The 19,584-nt window shown below is 42.6% G+C and overlaps 1 protein-coding gene across 5 annotated transcripts in view; it reads left to right on the top strand.

Moving 5' to 3' along the window:
* Nucleotides 1–19,584, top strand: part of SEPTIN11 (septin 11) — a 105,947-nt gene that overhangs the window by 49,049 nt on the left and 37,314 nt on the right. For all 5 annotated transcript variants that reach the window (XM_053922600.2, XM_045184962.3, XM_045184958.3 and 2 more), the window contains exon 2: nt 14,040–14,154. Coding sequence is in view for 3 of the 5 variants with exons in the window: in XM_045184962.3 (XP_045040897.1) it covers nt 14,040–14,154 (115 nt within the window). In the remaining 2 variants the exon portion in view is untranslated. The remainder of the gene's footprint in view (nt 1–14,039; nt 14,155–19,584) is intronic.

Below are 19,584 nucleotides of genomic sequence, written 5' to 3' on the forward strand. Positions count from 1 at the left end.
TGGTAGGGATTTGAGGCTTGGGTTTTTCTCAAATCCAAATGGCCAAAGTTGCTCTTCTTGTTTTTGCCAATGCAATTATCATTTATATCCTCCCGCCTGCCTTTCATTTTCACTATGTGAATAATAATTATTCTAATGAACCATTGGGCTTTGGAAGTGTTTAATGGCAGCTACTTGGATCAGTGCCTAAGACTTTTGCTAATTCTGTTCTTTCGTTCACCCTGGGTCTCATTTAGCTTTCTCAGTTTCTCCTCCCTACAGAATGCAGGAATTACAGCAAGGATGTCTTGCCAAGCTGTAATCTCTCAGGTTTTGATTTCAGTTTACTGCTTCCCTGTAATCCTGCTGACAAAGACTGTCAGAAACATGTTCCCATTCGCATATCCCGTAACTCATAATCTGGTAATCTCGGAGCATTGAGGGGGAATGGGACCCCATCTCAGTGAGAGGTCTGTGCTTTGTGGGAACAGCATGCATGCAAATGCAACCTCTGCTGCTTGTTGCACATGGTGTATCATCTATTTTTGAGAGCTGCTGGGATTTTATACCAGATTGTTGTATATAGTGGAGGTTTCCCAGTATCCTGCTTGGGCTCTATGCGGTTATTCAGAAACACCACGATGGTAATAATAATGAAACGCCTCTTTAAGAGACAGTGGAGGGAACTGTGGGAACATTCTTTTGGGACAGCATGTGAAAAGAAGGTTTGTGTTGCATGATCTAAACAAGAAAACTAGCGTCTAAAATCATCCATCAGTAGGAAACATTTGGGAATAGAGGAAGATTGTAATATAGTCCCTTGGATCTGCTTTCCTAAGCACACTGATATGTGTGAGAAAACCCTTCTCTTACAGCTAGATGGATGCTTCTGTGATGTGCAGCTCATCTTCTGTAAGGCAGAAAGCTGTCTGTTCTGCTAATGGGAGCATTTGTTTTCTTAGAGGTTAATTGGTTCTATTTTTTGAGAAGAATAAGGAAGAAATAAGAAAGCTTTAGCTTGATTACAATGGCAGGAATTGTAGCCATACCTAAATGGAGTCAGTCTATTAGGTTCTTTGCAAGATACACATTTTGTTTTTTTATGCTGTGAAGGAAGTTTGTGTCAAATAATTTACCATTTGGGTGGTTGCCTTGGCTGGTAATCTGGGTTAAAACCTTGGCTAAGAGGTAATTCTATATTCAAGATCCTCTGGGCTGCTGCTCCAGTGGGGAGAAATGTTCATAAGTGCACTGGGTGGTAGGAAACAGAAAACTCTTTCATGGAGTGACTGCTCCGTGATTGTTCCTGGCTCTCTTCCTTCACCCAGCCCTGGGAGACCCAGGACAGATCCGGGGCACACTGATGTTTAGTTATGTATTGCTCATAGGTGCCATCATCGTGCTTCCCTTTAAGGAATATTTCCAGTAAACTGAAATGGGAACCAGTTTTAAACGCATACCCTCTCTTCTTAATTGTTCTTCAGTTTTTCCAATTCACTGGCGTCCATGGCCTTTAGAGGTCTAAAGTTGAGACAGACCTTTTGCTTTTCTGTTGCCGCCCTTGACAGACTCTCCTCCTTTCTCTCCCCCCATTTCCATTCCTCCTCTGCAACTGTCCAAGTCTCATTTTACCTTAGCATGACCTAGGCCGGACCTGACTGCCTCTAAGGAAGCCTTACTTTTTGCTCTGGCCCCTGTTGCTCTCCTTGGTCTCTCCCCAATAACCTTTGTACTACATTTCATCATCAAACATCAAGCATTTGTCTTCTGTTTTATCTCAATGACATTTCCCCCTAAGAAGGCTTACGTTCCCTAAGAAGCTTTTGCATTCCCTAGAATTCTTGTTCCACAGGACCCACCTAAATATTTGCAGTTTACTTTCATTGTTGGAAGACTTGCTCCAAAGGCAAAGTGACTCTCTTAGCTGTTGTCACAAACTTGGTGTAGAACAGTGTGGAGGTGCCTTGGTAACTTGAGAGATCTCAGTTACTGTGCTTTTACTGATTTCAGTCTTTTTTTTCTACCTGGAGTCTTAGTTGTGCCTTGTTTTGAGTTAGGGATATGCTAATTAATATTCATTATTATATTCTATCCTTAAGTTACACAGGAGAATATAGGAATATTATACTGCAAACAGGTAGGCAGAACCCTAAGATGGCTCAAGATCCCAGCCGCCAGGTGTACACGCCCCATATAACTCCCAGAATTGTGAATGTGATGGGACAGTCATTTCTTGTTCAGGCTTTGTTCTGGCACAGTTGACTTTAAGATATGATTATCTTGGCTAGATCCGACCTAATCTGTCCCTTAAAAGGAATTAAGGCTCTTCCTGAAGGAGATTTGAAATGTGAGAGGGACACGATGGATTCTCTGTTGCTGCCATTGAAGATGAGGTGGCCTTGTGGCTTGTACTGGGGGTGATATTTTGGAGCTGAGTGCAGTCTCTGGCTGACAGCCAGGAAGGAGAGACAAACCTCAGTACTACAGCTGCAAGGAATTGAATTTGGCCAGTAACCTAAAGGAGCTTGGAAGTGGAATTTTCCCCCTGAGCTTCAGAGAAGAACTCAGCCTGGCCAGCACCTTGCTTTCAGCCTTGGGCTATGCTGAGCAGAGAGCCCCAACTTCTGGCCTGTGGAAGCAGGAGCTAATGAACAGGTGGTGTTGCAGCCACCAAATGAGTGGTAATTTGCTACATGGCAATAGGAAACTAGGACATGCTCCAGATTTATGTAAACAACCTCTGTCCCATCCGGATGGTGTTTCATCCAGGGCTGAGATCAGGCTTGTTTAGTAATATTTGCCAAATGGTATCAAATGCTAATTTGTGTGTTTCTTTCCTAAGAATGTCTTTCCCATGGCTTTAGTCACTTTTGGTGTGGTCTGTCAATTTTCAGATGCTAGAAATGTGTCCCAAACTCAGAGGTGGTCTGGATCAGCTGGCTGAGGAGCAAAGATGCCTTGGGAGGAGACAGTGGCCGGGTTGTGGCTGAGAACAGCATCCCCCGCGCGTTTGCTCATGGCTGCCTGACAGCCGGTTTGGCTTTTTTCTTCTCTTTTCTCAGAGATGATTGTTACAAGGTCATTGCAGTAACTAAAAGCCCCTTCCATTTTCAGAGAGGGACAGAAAGAAACAATACCTTTGAAAAAGGAAGTGGCTAATTTGTATCTGTTGATAGAAATGGTGGCACAAGGAAGGAAATGTCCCATCTATATTTCATTCTTTGATGATTAATGCATTCAGCGAATAGAAATACATGAACTGAACCAGAATATTTCTCAGACAGGAAGCACTGAGGAGTTGGTCTGTGAATATGAGGAGTCAAACTGTACATAAAAAAGTTGAGAACAAAACTTCCAACTGATATAGGCCCCTTAATTATCTTTGACCTCCTATTCATCACTGTTTGAAAAAGCGTGTCTGAAAGATATACCACACCGTGAAGGCACAGCAGACAGGACAAAAATGGCTCAAATGAGCAACTGCGAGAATTCAGATGGTTTTCTCCTCTGTAAGATAGGTGATGTGTTTGAAATGGATTCGGGTTATTTGGGATCCCACTGGGAAGCCAGGGGGGTTTGAACTGATTAGTGGCCCTCCCCCATGGCTGTCTCGTTAGCTCTCCCAGTAAAAGGCTTCCCCCACCTCCTGCGAGACCGCCGCTGCTCCCGCCTCCGTACGGCAGGGGTGTGAGACAGCTGCTGCGGCAAGCCTTCCATCTGAGCAGGCCTTTCTAAATACTTGTCCGTCCCATTGCTTCCCTCCCACCCACCTGCTGAGCACTGCAGAACTTCCAAGAGTCCCTGGAATGCACATGTGGGCCTTGTCATTCCCAAACGAGATTTTCTGCTGATCAGCTCTTTGTAACCTGAGGCTGTTATAGGCATCAGTCATTTGGACTCAAACAGAAAGCCTGGTCTTTGGAAACGTAAGAAAATGTCTTTTGTGTTGGTTGTTCTTTCTCAGCATCTGTTTAGATTTAACCTCTCAGTGTTTACACTGACTTTTAGAAAAACATTTTGTCTGTAAGAAAAAAGGGCTCCCACTTTTTACAATTTTTGGTCCTTCTTGGTGCGGCTACTTACTGCAAGGCTATTTCACTAATAACCCTGGTCTCCCCTCCTCCCCATCCTCCCCAGGATACAGAGCTGGGGCTCTGTTCACTCAGGTACCCATTTTTGGGTACTCATTTTAAACAGTATTTGCCTAATTGTTATGTGAGAAATCAGGCATCCAATGGGACAAAGGTGAACGCTGATCAGAGACAAACCCACAAGTTTTTGGAGGAAGTGTGGGCAGTTAGGTTTTATGTGAAGGTGAGATGCAGAGGAGACAGAGAAAAGACAGAAATGGAGGCAGGGGTGGAAGAACAATGAGAGCTGAAGCAACACTAGATTTTCAGGCCTTTGGCGTCAGGCCTCACTACACAGCCAATATGAATTCTTGTCTTTGAAGGCGGCCCTTTTCTCTCCTCGTGGAGAGAAGGGTGGACCAGGCACCAGGTGCTGGCTATTGGCCCTGGTTCTCTCTCCACCTGGCCCTGTACAGAGGGAAAACCAATCAGTCCTTGTACCTGCCCCCTTATCTGAGAATGAGGAGGTTTTATCTGAGGAAATAGGATTTCTGGGAAACATCACACCGGATATAAATTTGGATGGGGTCTAATTGGGGGTAGTGTTAGGAAATGAGGAAGAGCCAAGTTATGGGTTTCCGGGCTCAGAAATAGAAATCAGAGGGTAGACAGGATGTACTTAGGTCACTTCAGAGGGTTGAGTGGGAAAGGTCAACCAAAAAAATAAAAAGGTGTGATGGGCGGTTTTTATATCTGGACGCAGGGGAGAGAAGCTGTTCTGGGACAGATCTCAAGAAGTCTTCACTGTCCAATTCAGAGAATAGCGGAGGGTGTGAGATGATTGATTAAAACAGCGGACTTCTTCCTTCTGCAAGAGGGTAGAGGCCTGTAAATTTATTCAGATTTTTAGCAGTATGCATACCAGCTGATATTATTCTAGGGCCTCTCTAACTTGTTGAAGTAGATGTTGCCATTTGAGCTGAGAAAATGGGAGGGAGGACAGATGTGAATTGAGGGTGGGGAATAGGATGAGTCCCATTAGGTGTTGGCAGAGGTGCCTGGGCCTTGATGCACAGGAGGGAGGGAGGGGTTTGGATTCGGATGTTGTTAGCCTGCGCTTGGTCACTAAAGTCACACCCAAGGATGAGGTCATCTAAGAAAAGTGTGTCAAAGGAGGACAGAGAATTATGTCCATTCTTGCAACAGCCCTGTGAGATAGTTAACATTAAAGCTGACAAAACTGAGGCTGAGGAGTTAAATGACTTAGCCTAGGTCACAATGCTAAAATGACAGAGTTGCCCTGAATCCTGGACGCCATGTGCCGAATCCTGGACGCCATGTGCCGAACACTTTGCACTGTCCTACCCTGCTTTTCTGCTCACGCTGATCGATTTCAGTGTGACTTGGTTCTGTTATTAGAAGAATTCATATTTTTCCTCAAAAGTTTTATACCCATCTGTTAGCTGTAATAAAAGTTGCAGGCTTACCTCCTTTAAAAAGATTATTTATTTATTGTTGTTGCTATTATCATTACCTGATTTTTAAAATCTTATTTTCTGCTAAGAAAAAGTGTGAAGTGTTTTTTTGGGGGGTGGGGTGGGGGAGAGGTAATAAATCAAATATTACAGAAACATTACAATTTAGAAAGTAAAATTTTTCTATAATCCTATCGCCCCCAAAGAAAACCCCTACACTAGATTGTTTTTGAAAGGATCTGGAAAACCAAGATTTTTTTCCTCTATTGGCAGCCTTTTGGAGAGAGTTACTTGGAGAGGGCATTTGAAATTGGGGCAGCTACTCAATATTTATCAAGATCTTTTCTGGTTGTTTGGTGTTGTTTTCCAGGGCGACTCTCTCCATCTGGCAGTCAGAGCTGATGTCCCTGGCTTTGTGGCTTGGGGGCTGGCCCCTGGATTCCCCTTCTCCTCAGTCCTAGCTTCCAGCTGGGCTGCAGTCAAGTTCTTTCCTCATATGGTTTTCCTCCTAACTGTTCCCCTCTTCTTCCTGGCGCTCTCTGTTCTGCTGCTTGTGTGAGACAATTTCCTTGGGGGGTTTCTTGGCTCCAACTTTGGGATTTCTTGGTCTAGATGGCAAGCAGAGTAGCAAATGTTGTCCAAGTCATCCTTAAAGAACATGGTTCTCCTTGGTAATGAGATGCTTCAGACATTTGTATTGTGACAGTTACCCCAGCAATGCCTAGCCTTGAAAACATCCCGATGCAGGCTTCATAGTTGTGGTTTGGGTCAATACTTTGCATTCCAGTGTTTTCCCTTTTGCATGGAAAGATGTTTCCCATCTTCCCTCCAACTTTCCCTTCTTTAAAAGAGAGTATGAAACTAGTTCAATACTTGCTAAGATGTAGTTATATAAGAGTACATATTTACAGAACCGGTCAGTCGGGCACTTCGGTACAGCTTACTCCTTGGACAGTTTGTGAAGCTAGAATTTCTCCCAACACTGTGAAGTACCAGTCAAGGATTTCATGGGAGAAGCAGCATATTCTCTTTGCTTCTCTTCAGCATCTGGAAGTAGCAGAAACAGGACCTCAAAAAAGACACAACCTAAGATGAAGGGATATGTACCTCTCCTTTTCTCCAACGAGTGTCTCCGTTATGGAGAAAAGACAGAGGGTAAAGGAGGATGCCCCATAGCTCCATCTCAGCTCCAGATTGAGTGTTCATTTTTCCTTAGACTTGAGTTTTAATCATTTCTACTTCCTCCCGTCAGGCACTGCTGGTCAGAAGGACTCTATATTTTCATCTGAATATATAAAATCTGCATATACCTAGGAACTGTCTACTAAGTTGAAAATAACAATGCAGACTAATGTATGTTTTTACATACTATATAGACTGCTGGGATCACTGGAAGAATATAATCAGTTAATCACTTAATTCTGAAGTTGCACAGCACCCTGGACTCTGGATAGCTCGTGGTTGTATATTCGTGACTGTCCGACTAGCATCTGTGTGTCCCGCTAGACTGTGAGCGCCGTGAATCGGGAGTGCTTTGCCTTCTCACCACCATCTCCTTAGCACTTAGCATGCTTATCCAGCACATGTTTGTACTCAATAAATATTTGTTGAATGAATGAAAAGCATGAGTAACAATTTACTTTTCTTCTTGAACACAGATGATTAACATACACAGAAGAGTTATTTCCTGTTTTGTTTTGAAACTGTAAATCCGCATTTCAAATATCTTGTGGAAGGCTGCAGGCATAACTGAGTGTTTTTAAGCAGGGCAGTTACAGACAGAGGGGGGGTTTATAACTTTCTAAAACAGTCAGTTATCATATTTTAACAAGCAACAATGAAACGGTCAGGTGGAAAACACAGAGGCACACACACATATTTGTATTAGGTTTGGAGTTGCCTGGGCTAACTGATAGAAACTCCCTTTCAAGGGTCATTGAAAAATTGAGCCATCCGATCTGGCAAGAGAAAATACACTACCAGGAATTTTTCACCTTGCGTTGGCTTTCCTCAAGCAAACGATAGGTTTAGATGTATGCATCTCTGACTCACAGGCTTAAGAAACCTTAGAATGAGTATTAGAACCAAAGAAGTTGCTTAGAGGGCATTTGGTTAAATCTCCTCATTTAACAGGTGAGAAAACATAGAAGTGGGGATTAAGGAACTTGGATCAGTCTAATTATCATAAAACAAGATGTTGAGAAGAATGGAATCAGCACCTCTTGTTAACAAAAAATCTCCAGCTGTCTAGATGAATGCATAAAAAAACTTATCTCTTAAATTAAAAAATAATTTAAATTTTAAGGGGACAAAGATCTTTTTAAAGTGTAACATGTATCTTTAAAGGTAAAAATTAAGTCTGTTATTCTCAGCACACATTAAAACATACGTCCCCTTGGTAACATGCTCTGGCTTCCGCTGCTGATAGGATCAGCCGCTAGAGATGGCCAAACCACATCTACTGAGGCCTTCGGTTTTAAAAGCAAAGCAAAGGACAGCACTTCACTTTTGAGCATGATAAATAAAACCCATTGGGCACATGTAGTGGGTTCATTTCAAGAGGCTTGGGGCTGAATTTAAATAGAAGCAAAAGGGAAGATGAGGATCAAAGCTGGGGACCCAGAAGGGTTTGCGGCCCTGGAGAAGGCTGCCACCTGTGAACAGGAATGGATTCTATGACAGCTCTCTCCCCAGCATTGTACATGGCTTTCCTATGTAGGGTGGATTTTCTTCCTGCTACGATCCTCATTCTCTCTTCCCCTTCCTCTTTGTGCGCTCTTGTTTCCTTTGTGGTGTTTCTCTCTGGGTTAGTCGGAGGGAGTTGCTGATCAGCCTCTTCTCCTGGCATGCCCAGTAGCCATAGGGGAGCTCCTGCTTCGTTTCAGACTTTGAAATTATACTCTTCTCTTCCTCCCACCTAACTTAGGGAGAGGAAGCTCAGGTTTCCTGAGGATCTGTGAAAGGCCAGGCACTCTCATACATGCCATTTCCTTAGCTCCTCCCAGTCACCCTGCCAAGTGCTCCATTTTTACTGGAGAAACAGAGACTAAAGCAAGTGGGAAGCAAAGCTGGGAGGCAAACCCATGGCTGTCTAGGTCCAAGCCTTTTGCCATTCTGCTTCTGGTTAAGCAAGGTTGGAACTGTGGAACATTTTAAAGCAGTACTGAGAATGTAAGTGTGGGCAGACATTCTTATATAATTTGTTTTATAATTAATTCAATAGCAAAGTCAACCTGGCATCATCTGAAACACTTGTCAATTATAAATTTCAATTATAAAGGATCATAATATGATCCTTGGGGCACAGATAGCATTTATCTGCAAACTGGACTTTGGTTAGCCTGGTAGACGTGGGGAGCTCTGGCCTTCCTAAATGCCTTCTGACTTTCCCTAGCTAAAAGCTGCCTCCCTGCCAATGTCATCCCATCGTTGCCACATGGTTCGTCACTTTTATCCTTAGTAGCGTGACATTTACTTAAGTCTTGTCTCTGTTGCTATATTGTACCCCACTTACAGGAGGGGGAAGAGAGTTTATCAGTGAATAACAAAAGTGACATATTTTCCTCCCTTAGTACTTTGAGCAGTGAGTATTTTTGAATGAACAAATAACTGTATCCACATGGAGATGTTCTGAAAAGAGAAAAATGAGATTGTCAAGTTAAAGACTGGTTATTTTATTTTATACCACAGAATTTAGTCACAGCCCATTTCAAGGTAGCATGGGCATACAAATTATCTAAATACAAGCCTAAATAGATTAGCAAGTAGAGGATTAAATCAATTAAGGTCTTCTTACTTAGTGGCTTCATGTTGGTCAAAACTAAGCCTTATATTATTGGCTTCTTGTGCCATAGTTTGCAAAAATCAACATCTAGTCTCAGCCTTGCCAGGACCAGTGAAAATATACTTGGAGCTTCTTGCCAATACTGATTCTTAACTTCCACCTCTTATGGTTGCCAAAGAATTACAATTTTAGAGCAATTTTTCCCTTTCTATTTTAACCTATTGGATTTTTTTATAACACTAAAATCATTGTATCGTTTGGAGCTACCGGGAACTTAGATCAGCGATTTTCAACCGATGTGCCACAAGAATTCTCAAACCATGAAATGCTCGACTATTTAGTCAGGGGCACTGACTGCTTTTCCCTTAGATTGTCAAATTTTAAAAATATGACACCACCCAACTCAACAATAGCCATCTGGTGTGAATGAATCAAAATTATACCTATTTCTTTTTGCTAGATCTGCAAAAAGTATACTTTCGGTGAGCTGCAGAATTTTGGTAATTGGTTTACCTGTCCCACGAGATGAAAAATTTGAGAATGGCTGCCTTAGATCATCGTGAGATAGCAGTGACTAATGCCACATTTCCGCCCCTCGGCTTACTCACTGTGTGCCTTTGGGCTCTCTTTTATCATCTGTAAGTTGAGATTGGGTAATAATAGTAACAACCTCATAGAATGTTTAAGCTAAATTAACTAGTTTGTTCACGGGTAGGGCTTTTGTGGAACACCGCAAATAGATGTTAGCTGTGCTGATGGTGATCAAGGAATACCGAAGAACTTTGAGCCACCTTTATCCAATCATTATGTTCCTTTCATTGGCAAGGGTTATGTTCACTGAAACTTCATAATAAAAACAATGATGGAGATAAAATGTCAGTGGGATCTGGAAGGTTTGGTTATATCAACCACTGGCTGTTCCAGACAGAGGAAATAGCCTGAGTATCTGACTGGGGGAAAGTTGGGATTGTCCCAGCAAAGGTCAGCACTTCAGATGAACTGCCGTATAAGGGGCTCCATGGGGAGAAGTGGGAGATCCAGAAGGAAGAGAGGTTTGGGGTTAGCCCATGGAGGTCTTGAGATGGCAGGCCAGGGGTCTAGGACCTTTGAGTACTGAGATCCATTTGGCAGCAAGGTCCAGAGAGGGTTAGAGGAAACAGGCTCTGGGTGAGGAGACCAGTCAGAAGGCTGTTGAATTGGTAGGAATAGAGATGAGGATGTGGCATTGATAGCACTTGGGAATCGATTCCAGGGGTAGGTGGGTCTCAAGCATAGATAAGTGCCACCAACACAAATAGGGAGCTCTGGAGTAGAGGTGGGCTTAGAACAGGGGAAAATGATTTCATTTGGAGGTACAGATAGGACAACCCAAGACAACCCTTTTATAGAAAATCAGAATGGGAGTGCAGGCAAGGGGATCGGTTTCAGAGAGAAAGTTCCAGAGTCAATTCTGACAGTGGTAAAGACAGAATCTATGAGATTCCCAGAGACCACACCTCTAGACTCAGAAGAGACCCCACATTCTTTGGACAGAAACAGCTGAGGCATGACGCAATAAACACAGTACCGTAAAAGGCTGGAGAGCAGGGATTCGATTCAGCCGCTCTCCTGAGTTAGAGCCTTGCCTCACATTTCCTACCTGCCCTCCAGGTTTTTAGTCTGTTCATGGACCAAAGGAAAAACTCCTCTTTCCCTTTTCCCCATCACGTACTGATGGATAAGAACTCCCAGGATTCCTTTAATAATGGGCAGAGAAGTGGGCTCAGGTTTTGGAATTTTAAAATGGCATTATAAAATGTCCATATTTTATATTACAAAGTTAGAAGACAGAAACTCTGAAGACATAACTTCAAATTAAAAAAATTTCAAGACCAAACTGTTTTATAACCCTTCATTTTGTGTGTGGTTTTTCAGTGGGTTTAAAAATACTCAGTGGATGTGTGGGTGGTTTCTCGTGTTTTGGAAATGGTGAGAATGTGAGATGCTGAGCATTGGGATTGGGATGAGAGCTATAATTACCAACTCTTGATTCTGTACCAGGATTGGCTCATGGTGGGTATCTGACTCTAAAACCCAACACTCCAGAACCCAGACCAATAAACCACTCCCCTCTCCCGATCCCTGGAAATTAATTACTATGGCAGAGAGGAGAGAGAATGCAGGACGGTTCTCCCTGGCCCTGTCTCCTTTCTGCCATTTGCTGACTGTTCGAGTCAGTGATGTGACTGAAACGCGGGCCTGTGTGGCCTCTGCTAGCCTGATGCACAACAGCCACTGCACAGCTGTGCTGGGAAGAGCTCTAAATATAACCCAGACTCCTTTCAAATCCGCCTCCCCCAAGTCTTGGCGGATGTGGTAAACGCCCCAGAAAAACCTTGCTGTCTGAACCTCTGAGGTATCTGAAGAGGAAGGGCCAGGTAGTATAGTAGCACGAGGGTTGTGTGGAGTTGGGGAGGCCTGGCCGGCTACCAGGCCTGCTGCCCACGGGGTCTGCTCCGGAAGCTGCTTGGTGAGCTGTCCACCGTGCCGTCCTGTTCTAGGATAAGTGCCTCCTCTTGAGGCTCATATTCACTGTTGGCAGGTTTCAAGGAAACTATTCATAGACTAAGCATCTGTTCTCTGTCCCATTGACCTCAAACCTGCAGCTGCCACCATGGTATTCAGGCGGTGTGATGGTTTTAGTGTTTTTTTCACAGAATCAGAATTTTAGAGCTGGCAAGGACCTTAGACATTAAATTGTTCACATAACTTTTGCTTAAAATCACTATATTGAGGAAGTTGCATTTTTCTGCCCATATAGTGATCATAGCGATTTGGAAATGGAGTCTCAGGTCCTTTATTGTTAAAATAAATCACTTTCATCTTTACTTAACACAAATAGCCATAATGAAAACCAGTATTTTATTTTTAAAAAATACTAAGTACTCTAGGCAAAGCTTTTTCTTTTTTATTAAAATATGTATGTTTGAGGCTCTTTTTCCTACCAAAACTTCAGTATTTCAAATATAAAGTTCATTGGCAACATGGACAGATAACTAGGAGGTTTGTTTTCAGGAAGGCTTTCAATGTCTAGTTTCTTGCGTCCCAGACCATAGCTGTCGTTGTAATCGGAGGACCAGAGCTGACCTCTGCTTTCCTGGAAAGAGAGGATTCACAGATTAACTCCAACACCCATAGGATGCCGTCAGAGCCACAAAGGCAGTCGGCACAGTTTTATAAGATAGCATAAATCACCAAACTTTTAAAAAAATTACGCCCTGGCTGGTGTGGCTCAGTGGATTGAGTGTGGGCTGCTAACCAAAGAGTCCCTGGTTCGATTCCCAGTCTAGGGCACATGCCTGGGTTGCAGGCCACGTCTCCAGTGGGGGCCATGTGAGAGGCAACCACACACTGTTGTTTCTCTCCCTCTCTTTCTCCTTCCCTTCCCCCCTCTCTAAAAATAAATAATAAATAAAATCTAAAAAAAATGTTTAAAAAATAATATAAAAATTATATTTTATTGATTATGGTACTACAGTTGTCCTCATTTTTCCCCTTTTGCCCCCCTCTACCCAGCCCTCTCCACTCCCTTGGGCAATCCCCACACCATTGTTGATGTCCACGGGTCATGCATATAAGTTCTTTGGCTACTCCATTTCCTATACTGTACTTTACATCCCCATGGCCATTCTGTAACTACCTACTTGTACTTCTTAATCCCCTCACCTCTTCACCCATTCTCCCCACCCCCTTCCCATCTGGCAACCATCTGGTAACTAATTTCTTTTCTCTTGCTGTTTTTAAGAGTCCCTCTTTATCTTTAACCTTTGGCCGTGATATGTCTTAGAGTGGGCCTCTTTGCATCATCCCACTTCTGTCCTCACCTGAAGGCATTTTGTTTCATTGCTTTTTGAGGTAAAGAAAGGGAGAGAGAGAAGCATCGATGTGAGAGAGAAACATCGATTGGTTGCCTCTCGTTCACGCCCAGACCAGGGATTGGGGACCACAACCTCTCAGTTACCGATGATGCTCCAACCAACCGAGCCACACCAGTCAGGGCTAAATCACCCAACTTTTAAAATGCATAACTACCTAATCCAGTCTCCTTCAGTAAACTCCGAGAAGGCTGGGTGAAAAGAGCCTGTGCTAGGAGCTGTGTAGCGGAGAACAAAGACTCCCCCAGAAGCCCGTGCCACTAATGGAGGATGGGACCAATCCGAGTCCTGAGCAGGTTTTTGAGCAGGTTTTAAGTATGTTGCATTACGGTGGTTACAGAATTTCCATACTGTAACAAGTATGTCTCCTCCTCTGTAAACTTCTCAAAGCTCCTTCAACGTATCTGGAAGAGTGTCATTTATTTTTTACTCTGGGTTGAGAGTAATTTGAAAGTTCTTCTTGAGTATTCAAAGGTATAAAAATGGTTGGAGTTTTTTATGTCTCTTAATACATATTTGAGATAGTCACCTCTAGAAGCTCAATATTCCGTGGACCAATATACATGTAACAGGGCATGAGGCACCTTGGGAGACAGTCCACTTTGGGAGTCACATAGTCTATTTTGTGGAAAGAGCATGGCTTTGGAGTTATTAGTACCTTCCGTTGTGTAGAAGCCAAGGAGGGTGTGGGTAGAGAGGGAAGCTCTTTTTTCCATGCATCTCATGAAGAAAGGAAGGGAGAGGGTAGGGTCCATCATGTGTGGTACCCAGGTGCAAAGTTCATGGATTCTCAAGCATTTCCCCTCTGAAATTCCAGAATGAAGAGCTTCGAAACTTGTCCCTTTCTGGCCATGTTGGATTTGACAGTCTTCCCGACCAGCTGGTCAACAAGTCTACTTCTCAAGGGTTCTGTTTCAACATCCTGTGTGTTGGTAAGTGACTCATCGCATGCTGCCGAGAAAGGAGTCTGACCTTTTGCTGGCAGGTCACTGTCGGAGGTACGCATTTCAGGAAAATAAAGTGGAATGCTATTTTCTCTCTTTATTTTTTTCATTTGGAAAGCCGGGCAGTAATACCCACTCTACATATGTCACACAGTTACAAAGACTGAAACTTGTATTTGGGTAAATGCTTTGTTAAGTTTTGTGGTGTTACACAAATTATTTTTATTTGTGTCACACAGTCAAGTTAGTGGTCAGTTTAATGTTGTTATTAAATCATTTGTTTTAATTTTTGATGGGGGAAGGGACTTAGACCCTAACTAGACACTAGAAGTTAAAAGAAGGAACTGAGACAAACATACATAGTAAGATCACTCAAGCCTCTTAGGAATTTGTTTCTAGGGTCTCTGACTACAGTGCAGTCATATCCTCCATTAAGTCTCCTAAAAGATATCCTACCTACAGTAAGTAAAATCTGAAACCATTCTAATTACTTTAATAAACTTAACAATGTTTAAAATTTTTGTTTTAGAGCAAAAGACAATTTAAAATTCTGTTTTATGTTTGAAATAAATTTTCTGCCTGAATTGTCAAATTAACCTTTTGTCCTTAAGCTAGAATCTAAGATTTATTCCTGATAGACAAATGGCAAAGTCTTAAGAGATCTGACTTATTTGTATCCTTAGTATGATTTATTCATATCCTTTAATCGTTGCACATTAGCCATGGTATTTTTCTTCTCTCTAGCCATGTCCCTTTTAAACTAAGAGGGGAAAGGTAGAAAAGAAAGGTGGAAAAAGAGAAAAATAAAAATAAAAGTCTCCTGTTAGTTTGAAGCAAAAATGTCCCTGGAGCAAATAATGGCCTTTCCTTCAACCTCTCTGTCACTCCTGATGAGTGTGACCTGCCTGGACCACAGAGAAGTGGTTTGGGCCACATCGTTTTGTTGCCATTGTCCTCTGGGCATACGCTCCGGAGACATCACTCTGAGGGAGGCCAAAAGGAGTTCTGTATTTCTGTATGTGGCTGAGTGGACCATCCTTCACCCAGGCTTGGCAGAACGCAACAGACTTAACTTCTCTTGTCCAAGTAAAATGAAATGAATTTAGAAAACGTGTGTTCAATATAAGAACCACCATTTTTTAATATGGTATTTATTGGGGGGAGGGGCAGATACTTTCCTGTTTGAAAGTATTTGAGCGTAGACACTGTAGCTGCTGCCCTAGATATTTACTAGTAAAAAGCCACAGTTGATTTGCACACAGAGCAGCTCGCTCTGGCATTATGTCTTCAGTGCTGTGCCAGACAAAGACTGGAGAAAATCACGACCAGGGCAGCCAGCTCTCATGCTTTCCCCCTTTTCCCTACGTGAAGCCCTTCAAAATTCAGCAGGGGACCTCCTGAGTGCAGCTAGCACTACAGAGTAGCATAAATGAATTGCCTTTTCTCTTACGATAAATGCTAGTTGCAAAGCCTGCAATTCTTCATTAGCATAGCAATTTGTTGGCAATTTGTTGATTTTCTATTGAAAAATGGGCTAAATTGTAGGCCAATTGCTATTCTGGCTTCTCTTCCCTGCCTCCCCCAGCCTTGCCTTCAAAATCAGCTTCACAAATACTTGTGAGAGTTATGTCCCAGCCCCTGCAAGTAGGGGAAAGCCTTCCGGGGGGACCAGGCTTGCTGGATGGACCTGGTTTAACCGGGTGTGTGGTGTGAAGTGGGTGTGTAGCTCATTGGCTGACCCCTTGTGTTACACAGCACACTTAAAATGTTGGTTGGAATTCTTCACAAGTCACATCCATGCTGCCCTGTTGGATTTGTGAAGCAGTTGCTGTTTTGACTTGCTTGGGTAGGTGATAATACCTATGATCTTAGATTTTAATTCTGGTTCCATTCTTAGACATGCTTAAAATTAGTTTTTAAAACGAACAAAAATGATGCATAGTTTTTGTTTAAAAAATTATAACCCCCTCCTTTTCTTCTTCATCCACATTTCCATTCCACAGAAATAACACTATGAAATTATTCTAGAAACATTCTACATCTTGTTGTACTTGGAAATTATTTTCGGAGGCTTAAAACAGCACCAGTTTTTTTTTTTTTTTAATATTTTATTTATTTTTAGACAGAGGGGAAGGGAGGGAGAAAGAGGGAGAGAAACATCAATGTGTGGTTGCCTCTTGTGCGCCCCCTAGTGGGGACCTGGCCCACAACCCAGGCATGTGCTATGACTGGGAATCTAATCGACGACCCTTTGGTTCGTAGGCCAACACTCAATCAACTGAACTATACCAGCCATGGTGAAACAACACCAGCTTTAATGATTAGGATTATTATCATTTTGCATTTCTCTAGAAGTCCAACATGTGCCTTACTGGGCTTGATTCAAGGCATCTGCAGGCCCATGGTCCTTTCCAGAACTTTTAGGGAAGGATATGTGTCCTTGCCTTTTCTAGTTTCAAGAGGCTGCCTGCATTCCTTGGCTCTTGGACCCTCCATCTTCAAAGCCAGCAACATTGCATCTCTTTCTTACTGTCCTTATATTAGGAAATTTTCCACAGAGAATTATTAAAATCCCATTTAAGCCCCCAAACACTGAAAAAGTATTACATATACTGACTGGTATAATTAAGAACAGTTGGCTTTAGGGACCCATAGTGTCTTTGGGGCTGTGTCTCTGGTTCTTGATACTGCTTGCTTCTGTTTTTAAAGATTTTATTTATTTATTTTTAGAGAAGGGAAGGGGGTGAGAATGAAAGGGAGAGAAAAATCAATGTGTGGTTGCCTCTGGAGTACCCCTATTAGGGACCTGCAACCCAGGCATGTGCCCTAGATTGGGAAGTGATCTGGTGACCCTTTGGTCCGCAGGCCAGCACTCAATCCACTGAGCCACACCAGCCAGGGCCCTGCTTGCTTCTGCTTGGCTTCATGTTCAGAGTTTTTCTTCATGGAGGTAATATGGCCTATAACAGGGATGCCAGCTTAGTACCCTGACAAGTCTCACCAAGTAGTCACAGGATGTCTGATGGACCAGGTCCAAGTCATGTGTCCACTCAGGGTGAGAGATGGGGTGAGTCCAGCCCCAAAACACAGGAGGTCCCCTATAGGAAAGAAGACTTGATCAGAAAGGAGATGGGCATGGGAGAGGCACACACTAGACAGATGTATTGCGGTGGCCAAAAAGTTTGTTTGGTTTTTTCCGTAAGAGGGCTCTAGTAGTGCTTAGCTATTTTTAACTTCATTCGAAACAGTTTTGTTAGATTGTATTGTGACAACTCTCATATCAGCTTGCATTAAAAAAATATTATCAAAAATGGTGAATTTTTGTGCAGCCATTTTATTAGCGATGGAAGAAAATACACAGCATTTTTGGCATATTATGCTTTATTTTCTCAAGAATGTAAAAATGCAACTGAAACACATACACAAAAAGATTTGTGCAGTGTATGGAGAAGGTGCTGTGACTGATCAAACATGTCAAAAGTGGTTTGCGAAGTTTCTTGGTACTGTTGACATTTTGGCGAAATAATTCTTTGCTGTGAGTCCGTCTTATGCATTGGAAGACGTTTAGCAGCACCCCTGGCCTCTACCCACTAGAAGCCAATAGCGGGAGACAGCTGACCTACTCAGAACATCCAAATCAATAAAATTATTGGTGAAAATGAAAAATGTGTCTTTTATTTTACAAAAAAAACCCCAGACTTTTTTTGCCCAACCCAATAACAGCTCTCTCACAATTATATAAGCTCATTTTTAGTTTGGTTTCAGAGATTGTGCTGCTCATTCTTCTGTGGTTTCTTTTTTTTCACTCCACAGTAAGTCCTGGCTGTCCTCCCATGCCAGAATATCAAGTTAACAGGTTCTTTTCCATAACTCTTTGGAGCCCTGTGGATGGAGCCAGCACTAGCTCTTTGGGACAAAGGGGTGTCAGCATTAATATTAAGCATACTTTTCCTCAGAGAGTGGAACACATCAAATCTTTTTTACCATAAATATTTTATAGCAAAGTATCTGTATAAGAAAACAGTTCTCACTGTCAATTAACGGTCCATCTGTTTTTAAAATAAGTATGTATGAAAAAGCATTCTAGTTGATCAAAACATTTTGCCAGCCACTTAGAGGCATAGGTGTCATATTCAGCTGAAGAGTATCCATGGTGTTTTCTTTTCTCCTTGTCATCCTACGTCCATTTGTAATTTTTTACACAGTATGTGCATGTATGGTGTTTATAGCATCATTAAATTGTTTTTTTTTTTAAAGATTTTATTTCTTTATCCTTAGAGGGGAAGGGAGGGAGAAAGAGAGGGAGAGAAACATCAATGGGTGGTTGTCTCTCATGCACCCCCTACTAGGCCCCTGGCCTGCAACCCAGGCATGTACCCTGACTGGGAATCGAACCAGCGACCCTTTGGTTCACAGGCCAGCTCTCAATTGTCTGAGCCACACCAGTCAGGGCTCATTAAATTATTTTCATGTGATAAATATGGAAGGGAATTGAGGATTTTTTAAGAAGTTATGAGCCTAGTGTAAGGACACTGATGATGTTTATCAAAAACGTCTTAGAATTGTAATTTTGTGCTGTGGTAAGACTTTTGTTGCAAACAGGAAACAAACCAGAGCAGAAACTAATCCTGGCATAAATTTAGTGTCGTTCTAGGGGCACTGAATTAAATGTCTGTTATCAGTGCCCGTCTCTGTTGTGGTCTGGAAAGAACTGGAGTGCGGAGTGCCAGGGCAGTGTTCACTGAACGGAGAAGAGCTACGCTGGGCACCAGGACCCCCGGACCTCGTATCCCCTCCCTCTCCGCCTGCTGACAGCAATGCGCTGACTCACCCCAGAGCTGCACTTTGGCTTAAAGAAAGCCTTTTCTGTGTTTCCCATGCTATATTCCTCCAGAGCATCTAAATTAGTATTCAGCCTTTCTTTGCAATTTTAAATTTAAATACCTTTCTCATTCATTTTCCAAAGTGACAGCAGCTCTGTGAGAAACTCCAGCATTGGTCCAGCTGTACACTGGCTCTCTGTGCCCATCCAAAGATGGGTAAAATGCTGTCACATCCCTACTTTTGAGGAGGGACCAGTTCAATAGAAGGGTCAAAGAAATGAATAATACATTTTGAAAACAGAACACTTTAAAATAACTCAACTATAATTATTTTGGGGGAATGACAGAAGAGGAACAGAAAACAGACCAATTTGAGATCCTTGTAGCCAAGGGTGTAGTGGCAACATAAACTGTAGGATTTTACAAGCAAATCGTGAACATTTTTATCCCATCTTGCTTTTGCAGGAAACTATATAAAGTGGTTTACAGGATGAAATGAATGAATAAATCAAAAAAGGTACAATTAACCACCAAAAATAAACTGAAGTCAGGGATAGAGTCAGAACTCAAGCCCTCAGGTCTGCCTAGAGCGATT

This window comes from Desmodus rotundus, chromosome 4, assembly GCF_022682495.2.
Source record: "Desmodus rotundus isolate HL8 chromosome 4, HLdesRot8A.1, whole genome shotgun sequence".
In the NCBI taxonomy this organism is placed as follows: domain Eukaryota; kingdom Metazoa; phylum Chordata; class Mammalia; order Chiroptera; family Phyllostomidae; genus Desmodus; species Desmodus rotundus.